The sequence below is a fragment of the Mustela nigripes genome, chromosome 12, assembly GCF_022355385.1.
Source record: "Mustela nigripes isolate SB6536 chromosome 12, MUSNIG.SB6536, whole genome shotgun sequence".
In the NCBI taxonomy this organism is placed as follows: Eukaryota; Metazoa; Chordata; class Mammalia; order Carnivora; family Mustelidae; genus Mustela; species Mustela nigripes.
The window spans coordinates 57,609,683-57,621,343 of NC_081568.1; the positions used below are offsets into that span (position 1 = coordinate 57,609,683).

Below are 11,661 nucleotides of genomic sequence, written 5' to 3' on the forward strand. Positions count from 1 at the left end.
ATAGATCTATTTGTTCTTATTTTAGCCAATAAGAATAAATACATGATCAGTGGTAGGACGTAATGATATAGTCCTATCATTTGACTCTTGGATGCTCCCAAGAGCTCCACCAAGTCCAAAGGCACCACTGATTTGAATGTTAAAGAACTTCCATAGGAAGTGACTAGGGTCATCTCAGGTAACTAGATCTGAGATCCAAACCAGCCAGGAGTTGGGGTGTCTCCAGCCCAAGCATCCTAGTTAAAGTCTCATGATTTCTTTGGGCTTTAGAAGCCAGGTCTGCCTTCCAAGTCAAACTCTGCACTATGTTGCTGAACTGGTGAGATCACATGCCTTGCTTCTAACTCAGATGTTCTGCCCAGGCTTGTGAGAGTCTTGCCACCTGGCCTTGGCTGCAGTGGGGCCTGGCCATGGGTGGGTCCCTGCCCTGGGAATGGAGACTTTGTTGTCAACTCTCATGCAGTCTCTAGCTCCACAGAGAAGGAGAAGAGCACTAACATTTAATGTGTACCTATTATATTCCTACAGGGCAATATGATGGGCATTCCACATATGTTATCTAAAGTAACCTTCCCTCTCTGAACAATCCTTCAAAATACTGTCATTCCCATTTTACACATCAGAAAACTGAGGCCCAGACAGGGGAAGGAGCTGCTCCAAGGTCACATCAGTAAAAAGTGGCAGAGCTAGCCTTCATACCCAGGAGTATCTGACCTCAAAAATACTTCTCTTAATGCAAATCAACCAGTCAAATTCTAAGGTTCTTATGTTACATTTGGGTCTTCTTGTCCTCTGAAAGATGGGAACTCAGGAAAGCTGGGTTCTTTGGGACCTCATCACATTCCTTCTTCTCTCTAGGCCTTGGTCTCCCATGTGAAAAAGAAATCATTGGGAACCTAGCAGTTAGAAATGCCATTTTAACCAGCTACCTAATCTCACTCACTCCTGAAACAAAGGAAGTATCAAATAAGAGATTTTTTTTGAAGAGTACATGTACAAAGAGAGAGACCTGGAGAAAAAAGAACAACAACAAGATGTGGAAGCTGGGAATTAAATGAGCAGGTGACAGCCTGTCTGATAGACCCAAGAAAAGAGAATACGGGCCAGTCACAAGGAAAACCAGCACTCTGGTCCGTGCAGATCACTGGCAAAAGCTGTGGGGAGAGGAAGGCCTGAAATAAAGACGATTGGATGAAAGCTGTTTTATGAGAAGGACTACCAGATCTCCTCCCCAAATTGGCTCTGCCCATCCCCAGCCTGGTGTTTTTTTTTTTGTTTTGTTTTTGGGGTTTTTTCCCCAAAAGAATAAATATTCTCTGGACTGTGGGATATAAGGCAAGTTCAAAGCTGGGGTGAACCACAATGAAAAGTGAGATGTGAACATGGACACACAGGATTTAAGACCTGAGTTTACATGCACCACTTCGTTCCCTAGAATGGTGCCAAGCTCTTCCTGCCTAGGCTGGACAGGAGCAGAAGCTGAGGAATCTGACCAGATAGAAGAGATGGGAAGACGTTCTGGATGAAACAATCCTGTCTGGGGCACCTGGGTGGCTCAGTGGGTTAAAGCCTCTGCCTTTGGCTCAGGTTGTGATCCCAGGGTCCTGGGATCGAGTCCCACACTGGGCTCTCTGCTCAGCGGGAAGGCTGCTTCCCTCTCTCTTTTCTGCCTGCCTCTCTGTCTATTTGTCATCTGTCTTTCTGTCTAATAAATAAATAAAATCTTAAAAAAAAAAAAAGAAAGAAAGAAAGAAACAATCTAGCCAAAGCATGTACCACGTAACCCACGGTAAACAAACTCCACCTTGTTCTGGTTTTGGGGTCCCATTCTTAAATGTGAGCAGACAGCTAAGATTTTACAAATCTGAGGAAAGCCTCTGGCATGAAAAATAGATGAAAAACAGTGTTCATAGCAACAACAGCCACAGTCGTCAAACTGTGGAAGAAGCCAAGATGCCCTTCAACAGACAAATGGATAAAGAAGATGGGGTCTATGTACAGAATGGATTACTCAGCCATCAAAAATGAATACCCAACCTTTGCATCAACATGGATGGAACTGGAGGAGATTATGCTTAATGAAATAAGTCAAGCAGAAAAAGACAGTCATCATATGGTTTCACTTACTTGTGGAACATAAGGAATAGCATGGAGGACATTAGGAGAAGGAAAGGAAAAATGAAGAGGGGGCGGAAATTGGAGTGGGAGATGAACCATGAGAGACTGTGGACTCTGGGAATCAAACAGGGTTTTAGAGGGGAGGAAGGAATGGGTGAGCCTGGTTTAGGTATTAAGGAGGGCACGTATTGCATGGAGGACTGGGTGTTATACGTGAACACTGAACCATGGAACACTACATCAAAAACTAATGATGTATGGGGCACCTGGGTGGCTCAGTGGGTTAAGCCTCTGCCTTCGGCTCAGGTCATGGTCTCAGGGTCCTGGGATTGAGCCCCGCATCAGGCTCTCTGCTCAATGGGGAGCCTGCTTCCCTCTCTCTCTGTCAAATAAATAAATAAAATCTTAAAAAAAAAAAAAAAAACTAATGATGTACTATATGATGACAATATAACATAATAAAAAATTATAAAATAAATCATAGCCATTACCCTCTGGGGGAAAAAATAAATGTGATTCAATACAAAAAAAAAAAAAAAGAAAGAAAGGAAGGAAGGAAGAAAGAAAGAAAACAAGTGATATGGGTGGGGAGGTGCTTGGAGGGACCAGGGAGTCCACATGAAGAAGAAAACCTCAAGGGAAGCTACATACACATGAAACAAGAAGAGGGTGCTACATTTTACAGGAAGGAACACTCGGACAACACAAAAGAGCCTTTAGAAATTAAAATATAATAGCAGAATTTTAAAATCCGTAGGAAGACTGGAAGGTAAGACTGAAGAAATCTTCTAAAAAGCAGAGCAATAATAGAACGAGATGGAAAATGAGAGAGAGAGAGAAAAATAGAGCACCAGGCCAGGAAATCTATCAGAGTAATAAAAGTTCCAGAGAGAGCAGAGGAAACAGAGGAGAAGGAGCGTCGGGTAAAATAATTTCAGAAAAATTTCCTGGAACAGATGGAGGAGAGTTTTGAGGTTGAAAGGGCTCTCAGTGAGCACAAAGCATGAAAGTCAGCTCACACCAAGACATACCCATGGTGAAACTTCAAACATGGAGCCATCCGAGATCCTGAAAGCTTTCAGAGAGAAAAACCAGGTCACACAAAAATTACCGAAACTCGGAATAGCTCAACAGTAACACTGGAAACCTAGAAGACAATGGAGCCATGCCTTCAAATTTTTAAGGAAAATCACTTCCGACCTAGAATTCTATATCCAGCAAAACTACCTTTAATCAACTATAGGGTAGAACAAAGATATTTTTAGACAGGCACGATTTCAAAAGTTTCTTCCCCTTGTGGCCTTCTTTTCTTGGACAGCTGCTGGTGTTCTACTGAAAGAGCTAGTAGGAGGGGGAGACATGGTATTTAGGAAAGAGGAGCAAGGTGAGGAGGATATCTCAGGGCGCCTGTGGGGCAGAGAGAACGACCAGCTCACGCGCCCAGGCCAGGCAGTGCCAAAAGTGGGACCGGGCGGGAAGCTGACCGGCCGCGCAGACCCTGGGAGGGGAGGCTCAGATAACTGGCAGAGCGTGAGGTGGAATCTGTGAGAAGTTTGTAGAAAGTGAGCAAGCATAAAAATGACAATTATTAACTCTAGGAAAAATAAACCCCCAAAAATCTGCTGGAAAGGAAAAGTAAGCAAAGTCAGCTGCATGCCTTTGGCCCAAGGAGTGTTTACAGAGTAAAAGTAATACAAACACTGAAGATGGCTTTTACCGAGCCTGCTGTCTGTGAGGACGGGGGCCGGGGAAGGGGGCACGGGTGCTGGGACAGGGCTGCAAAAGGGAGGGAAGCTAAATCCCTGGCCTCCAGAGAGAGAAGTAAGTAAATAATGCCTAAACCAAAAACACCATGCTGCTTTTTTTTTTTTTTTTAAGATTTTATTTATTTATTTGACAGAGATCACAAGTAGGCAGAGAGGCTGGCAGAGAGAGAAGGGGAAGCAGGCTCCCCACTGAGCAGAGAGCCCTATGCAGGGCTGGATCCCAGGACCCTGAGATCATGCATGACCTGAGCCAAAGGCAGAGGCTTTAACCCATTGAGCCACCCAGGCACCCCGCTGCTTTTTGATAACCAAGAAATGAACTAAACATATTGAAATGACTCCCTTTTGAGGAATGAGATATGGGATAGGTACCTATGGAATGTTCTTTTAGAGCAAAACCTTGTACTGTGTGGGACTGTTAAATTGGTGTTTGTATATAACTTGAATAAAAGCTTAACAATTAAAAATGATAAAAAGGTGGGCAGTTAAAGTCAGCCTTTACGGTCCAGTTTGAATATAAGATTCCTTGGCTAGAGGAGTAGTGAAGGGACAGAGGTCCAAGGGGAGGGAGGTTAAAGATTTGTTTCTTGATTACAGTGCTGGTAAGGTGAGTGTATTCACCTTTTTTTTTTTTCCTTTGCTCCCAGTGCAAAAAGGTGGTTTTATGAAAGCATAGGGGCAGGACCCATGGGTAGAAAGAGCTCAAGTGTGTTTCTTTTTTTTTTTTTTTTCAAGTGTGTTTCTTTGGTGAAAATTAATCCAGCTGCACACATGACTTGTGCACCTTTCCTCGTGTATTTTTTAGTAAGATAAAATGTTTACTTAAAAAATAGTATCAAGCCACATCCCATTCAGCAGCTCGGTGGTACAGATAGTGCACTTAGCAGTGGTGCTCCAGATCAGAGAAATCCAAGCCCCCCAGTGGCCCAGTTGGTGGGAGTCTCTTCTTTTTTGGGTTCCCGTCCCTCCAGGATTTTTGAGTATGCCCCAGGACCACTCCATGTTCTGCAGGTCAGCGCTGGGTGGCGTTGCCGGTCCCCACAGCCATGCTCTGTCTGGTGGGGTAAGGTCTCGCAATTTTTCCTGGGTCCCCAGGCTGCTTCCATGCTCACCTATACCGTTCCCTGGAGTGTCTGTCGACCCTAGTCCAGCAGCATCTCGGGACAGCAGAGGGTGTCAGCAGAGGACAGCGGAGGCAGGATGGGCCGCTCACAGAACAGACACCCTCCTTCTTGAGCTCGCCCCATTTTCCTCATCAGTGACTCTCTCCACTGTGTTTTTACAATTGATCAGGGGGTAACAAATATCAATGACCTTAACATTTTGTTGAAAAGTGCCTGTCTGGGAAATGTGGCTTAAATCAGCCTCCAGCTCTGTATCCAGCCAAGTCCCACCCTGAAACCCCTAACTCCCGCAGCCACCAGGGAATTAGAAGGGCAGGAAATGAACGCTTCCAGCTGGAAACAGAATCTGCATCTAACATCTCTGTTCCACGCTCACAAGGAGGACCGCAAGGTTTCCCCCACTCAACCCAGGTGTTCCTGCCACCCATCTCTTATAGGAAAACCCAGCCCCCCCACCTCCTCCTCTTCCTCATTGTAAACTGGGCAGGAATGTAACACTGCCTTTGGTGCAAAACATCTTTTCTGTTATTAGGCAGAACATTCTTATTTCCCCTCTGCTGAACTTTTCAGTGTTACATTTTAACTTTCCCGCCATGTGATCGGAAGATCCGTTCCAGTATTTTAACCAGATCCAAAGAGCAGTATGCCCTTCGCAACTGTCACTTACACCTCTGGACCCTGGACATTGCCACCAGTCCCTATCCTCAGAAAACGCTAGGTCCCAGCAGGTGATCTCGCTGCGTGTACACTGTTGCTACACTGTTGCGGTAACAGTGGGGGGTGGGGGAGGATGGAATTGCAAGTATGGTGGGTTTAAGGCCCCACGGGACAAACTTCCCCAGCCTCCATACCAAGAATGCCTGTCCTTGTCCTGAACAGTGAGGTTGTGTTTACATTAAGGGCACCATGAATCTTCCATCGGGCCCCTTTCCCTCTTCACAACACCAGTTCGGAAGCTCAGAGTCAGGCTGTGGCATCTGGTGAGGAAATGGGACCTTCCCTGTTTGCCTGAGCCCTAACTAACCTCACACCCATGGGTGTGCTTCCTCATTCTTGTTTTTCCTTTGTCTCATTTCTCTTACTTTAAATATATTTTACTCTTGTGCTCATTTTTGTAAGTCTTAAGATGTCTTTTCAAGACCCAAATACTATTTTAACATTTTAAAAATGCAGCAAGAATACAACGACGTAATAGAACTGTGGATAAGCAGGGCGCCTGGGTGGCTCAGTCAGTTAAGTGTCTGGCTTTGGCTCAGGTCATGATCCAAGGGTCCTGGGATCGAGTCCCACGTTGGGCTCCCTGCTCGGCAGGGAGCCTGTTACCCACTCTTCCTCTTTCTGCCCCTCTCCCCCTGCTCATGTTCTCTCTCTCTCTGTCTCAAATAAATAAAATTTAAAATCTTAAAAAAAAAAAAAGGAAACAAGGAATTGTCGATAAGCAGTGGAAAATAACTTGTGAGAAAAGATTATTGTATTGGGGTGATGGGAGTAATTTATTTTCCCTTAAAAAGGGAATGAGTAATTTATTTTCCCTTAAAAATGTATATTAATATTGCAAAGTATGATAAAAAATATCTTTAGTAATTTTTTCTGATTGTAAAAGTATGTTCATCTTAGAAAATGTAGAAAATAAAAATACAAAAATGAAAATATTATTCATCATCTACATCTCTAGATATCATTATTATCTTTTTGGTATATTTCTTTCTGTGCTTTTTTTTAGATGCATCTGTGTGTGTATGTGTCAACTGTATATTTTCCAAATTTAAGTAACTCTTTATTGCTTTTTTTGTACACTATTGTTTGCAGGTAACGGCACGTTTTTGAACATTTTCCCTTGCTTGGGATTTCTCTGCACCATCATTTTATCTTACTTGTTTAAAGATTTTACTTATTGTTTTGAGAAAGAGAGTGAAGGGAGGGGGGAAGGACGGAGGGAGAAGCAGAATTCCTGCTGCACAGTGTGCCCGACACAGGGCTGGATCCCAGGACCCTGAGATCATGAACTGAGCTGAAGGCAGACACTTAACCAGCATGCGCCATGATTTTAAATCACGTCAAGTTGTGTTGTCCTCGTTTATGCACGCACCCTGTTTACACAGCACATTGCCCCCTTTGTTGGACATTTAGGTAGTTCACTTGTAGTCATTATTTTCTGGGTTTATGTAGATGGCCAAACAAGCCATCTTTACCAAAATGTGTTTCTTCTACAGAACTTTTTTCTTCTCTTTCTCGTTGCAGTGGTGTCGGGTTCATCATCCAGCTCCAAGTACGACCCTGAGATCCTGAAGGCTGAGATTGCCACCGCGAAATCCCGGGTAGGTCCCCTTTGCCCATACTGCGGAGGGGGGGTCATGGAGGCAGCCCTAGGCCCCTTGCCCAAACGCCCACAAGACCAGAGCAGGTGCTTCCACCAGGCAGTGGTGGCCCGTGCCGACCGCCAGGATCCCAAATGATAGTAGGGGCGGCAGTTGTCCCAGTAATTGTGCCGGTAACCATAGCTGCCATTTCACTGCATCCCGGCACAGGGCTCAGGGCTATATGTCTCGTGTTCTCAAAGCAAGCCCATGAAGCAGCTATTGTCCGCGTCTGCACTTTAGTGATGAGCACACACAAGCTGAGGGGAGCTGAGGAGCTCGCCCGGGGTCACAAGGACTCAGGCTGCCTCCACAGGGCTTCACATCATGTGCTGTCTTTCTAGTTGTTGCATGCTCTCCATTGTCTTATTTAACTGCTTCACCATAATGACTTCCTGACTTCTTGCGGATTAATAGGATCCCCATTGTCCTGATGTGGAACGAAAGCACAGCAGTTAAGGGACTTGCTCAAGGGAAAGCCAGTATTTTGAACAGTGGTTCAGTTACACTTCGAGTAGGTTCTCCAAATTCACACGCCTGCAAAAAAACGTGAAAGGGGGCAGTGGGTTTGGGGTGAAGCAGGAGGGACTGGTGGGAAGTGAGTGACCGAGAGAGCTGGGCCCTGCCTAAAGGTGTAGTTGAGCTGCAGCCCATGTCCCACTGGGGCCATGCTGGAATGAGGGCTCAGAGTCAGCAGACCTTCTAGTTTTAGAAAACTACTATACTTAGGCTTGTTATAGGAAATCTCTCAATATTTCATTATTAGCAGTTAACATTTTTATTTAATAACTACAAGCCAAACAAAGCATTCCTGCTGGTCCAGTCTGGCTCCATGGGCTGTGTCTTGCCTCTTGCCTCCATGCCCAGCACCCCTATACCCATTACCTGCTCTAAGTAATGCACAGCCCTACAAGTGACCATGTTTCTCATCTGTCTGAATGGGAAAGGGAGGCTCAGAGAGGCAAGGTGGATTGACAGAGGTCACCCGGCTAGGCAGTAAGAAGGCTAAGCTCTATCTCAGGTCAGGGAGCACTGTCCATCTCCTGTTTCCCTCAAGTGAGGGCTGACCCGGGATGACCTGCAGGATAGCCAGGCTGGGCTGCCGACTGCATGGGCATCTGCAGAGACCAAGGCAACATCAGTGACCAAGGCAACATCAGTGAGGGGAAGGTGTTAGGACCATGGGGCCCAAGGGATATCAACCTGAAGCATTATGTAGGGGCTGTGGGGGGCTCTGGGATCCCCTTGGAGGAGAAGGCAGCCTGCGGTTCCATATCAACCTCTGATCTGGCCCCATCTGTGGTCTGCTGCCATCCAGGTCAACAAGCTCAAGAGAGAGATGGTTCACCTCCAGCAAGAGCTGCAGTTCAAAGAGCGTGGCTTTCAGACCCTGAAGAAGTAAGTCCACTGTGTCTGCAGAGTGTGGGAAGGTCCCATCCTCCCCTGGCTGCCCCTGTCTGTCTCTCTGTAAGGCCACTCTAATCATTCGATTCCAGCTGTCCGCTGGTATTTACCGAAGATACTGTCTCCCAGGGTTGAGGTGTGGGAAGAGAAAAGGGGAATCATTTCTTTTTTTTTTTTTTTTTTTTTGGAAGATTTTATTTCAGAGACAGAGCATGCAAGCATGAATAGGGGGAGGGGCAGAGGGAGAAGCAGACTCCCATCAAGCAGGGAGCCTAATGCAGGCTCCGTCACAGGACCCTGGAATCATGACCTGAGCCGAAGGCAGACGCTTAACTGCCTGAGCCACCCAGGCGCTCCAAGGGAAATCCTTTCAAACCAGAGTTCTCATTGTCCTCTGAATTCCTGAAGCCACTAAAGTCTGTTCCGTTTCCTTGAGTTTTACCAGGCAGTCACAGAAACAAGTTTGCTAGGCATTTCTGGTCACCTGTCTCATCTCCTCCGGAAGATCCAGTAGGATCTGGTACACACACAAACAAAACACAGTCTTCTTTCCCCTGGCCCCTAAAGACGAGCAGCTCATGTGCCCCGCTGAAGGAACAAGGCTCTCTTCCATAACACACAGATCACCAGACGAGCGTGCCCAGCGCCACGCTCACTATACTCTGCGGGCGACTTACGGAGTTTCCAGGGTAACTTTGACCAAATGGAATGTTGAGAAGCTGACTTGCCACCAGCAAAGAGCTCTGTTGTTTCCTTAGAGCAGGTGCATTGATTCCTATTATCATTATTACACTAACTAAGATTTTCTGAGCAGTTTCTCTTCCAGGAAGCACTTTCAGTGTTTCTGCCTGGGTGACCTCATTTCATCCTCATTGCTACTCTGTAAGGAATGTTCTTGTAGGAAACCGAGTCCCATAGTAGGTGCTCAGTAAGCATTAGCTTCTTCTTGTGAAGAGTCACACAGGCAGCGAATACTTGTGTGTTGAGTCATTTTCAGTGCGTCTAGTAGACTCGGTGTACAGTCATTGCAGGGTGTCTGGGGGCCTATTGGAAGCCCCAATGCAGGCATGCAGTCCGTTTCTCCATTGTAAGGGACATCTCACTTAGATTCCCAGGGAGGCCACATCCCTACACACAACTGCTTCTCTAGTCACTTGCCTTTTCTCCCTCTCTCTGCCTGTACCTTTTCCTCATCCTCTGAATCTCAGATCCATCCCCACCACTCTGTGACCGCAGTTCCAAACCTTGGGATGCCTGCCTCCAGGCTCTGTGAATCAAAGGAACTGTGACCACTCTCAGGGTTTGGTTGGTTCTTATTCCCATCTTCCTATCCCCCAAGCCCTCACGGCCTGGCGGGGGAGCTACCATGATCTTCCCCACACACAAGGTCTAAGAAAGCATAGATTGTAATAATACATTTTTGTACTATAAATTATTATAAAATACAGTTTTATATATATGTGCTTATATAGATACATACGTTATTAATATACATCTATGTCCATATGCCACTGACAGTCAGCAAGAGCAGGAATATGAGCTTAGGAAAGTCCTGTTTGTGACCTATAAAGCAAATAGCCTCATGAGCCCTCCAGATTCTGAACACATAGTTTAAAGGTTAGTCACTCCCATGTCATCCTACCGCAGGGGCCCTCCCCCACCTTCCTGCAATCCTCAGAAGCTTCTGGTTAGAACATTTCCCATTATTCTCTGAGCCACCACAAACCTGTTTTACCACTTTGTCACCCTGTAACAGCATTGAAAATTCTTGTTCTTTGGTAAGCTGACGCTGAAACCCCAAAGACAAGCCTCCTTTTTTGCCTCCTCCCTCCGCCCAACTGATGTTTGATATCAGGCCCAGATAAGACGCATGGCAGCCCTGACCGCCCACACCCCTTACCCGAAGCTGGCTCCGTGTTCGGCGTGAGAGAAGGCATCTGCTTTCTTGCGCACCTTGGCAGAGAGGGTTAAGAATGTAGCTTCAAGAGGCCAATGGCCTGGGTTCAAATCCCAGTTCCCTGGGACCTTGCAAAAATGACTTAACCCCCTTGAGCTTTGGTTTCTTTATCTGAAAAGTAAGTGATTATGAAGATGAAACAGAAACGTGTGACAGTGCCTGGCAGTGAGTGTAGGGTCAGCAAGGGATGTGGGGGGATGACCTCCAACTACTTGCTGGCTTCGATTTGGGGAGGAACTCTGTTAGCCCCAGGCTAAAGGCTATGCTGGGCAAACACTATGCATCAGTCACCTCAATTCACTGTCTCTTCCCCTTTAAGAGAAGTTTTTGTTCTGCCTTGTTTTAGAGATGAGGGCACTGATGAGGTTGAATGCAGACCTTAGCCCGCCACCCCACCCCCACCCCACCAGTAAGCAGCAGGGCAGAATTAGAACCCAGGACTGTTGTGTTTTGCCACTCATGTGCTAATACCTTCCTTTCTGGCTTCATCATTAATAACCCCCTCCTGACACCCAGAAAACATGAGGCCTTTTTCCATGTGCTTTGGGGGTCTTTTTCAGAGGCTAGTGGTGGGAGGTGATCTCGTCCCGTCTACCTCTCAGCCTCTTCCCTTCACGGAGCACGGGAGAAGGCGAAACTCATCCAGCTGTCTTGACCATGTTCATGGTCAGCAATCCCAGTTTCAAAAAAGGGAAAGGCTGCTGAGAAGTGAAGGACACCTCTATGGTGACTAAAAAGGAAAGTCGAGATGAAAGCTCAGTACTTTCGAGCCCTTGTAAATAGGAAAGAATTGAGAGACTTGGTATGTCCTCTGTTGGGGAGGAGGGCCATGCGGCGTCTTTCCCCATGTCCCCTTGTAAAGAGGAAAGAATTGAGAGACTTGGTATGTCCTCTGTTGGGGAGGAGGGCCATGCGGCGTCTTTCCCCATGTCCCC

General features: G+C 46.3%; 1 protein-coding gene across 3 annotated transcripts in view; it reads left to right on the forward strand.

Moving 5' to 3' along the window:
- The window catches only part of WWC1 (WW and C2 domain containing 1), a 151,604-nt gene that overhangs the window by 86,355 nt on the left and 53,588 nt on the right, over window positions 1-11,661 (forward strand). For all 3 annotated transcript variants that reach the window (XM_059417319.1, XM_059417320.1, XM_059417321.1), the window contains 2 exons: window positions 7,250-7,326; window positions 8,684-8,763. In XM_059417319.1, coding sequence (XP_059273302.1) covers window positions 7,250-7,326; window positions 8,684-8,763 — 157 coding nt within the window. The remainder of the gene's footprint in view (window positions 1-7,249; window positions 7,327-8,683; window positions 8,764-11,661) is intronic.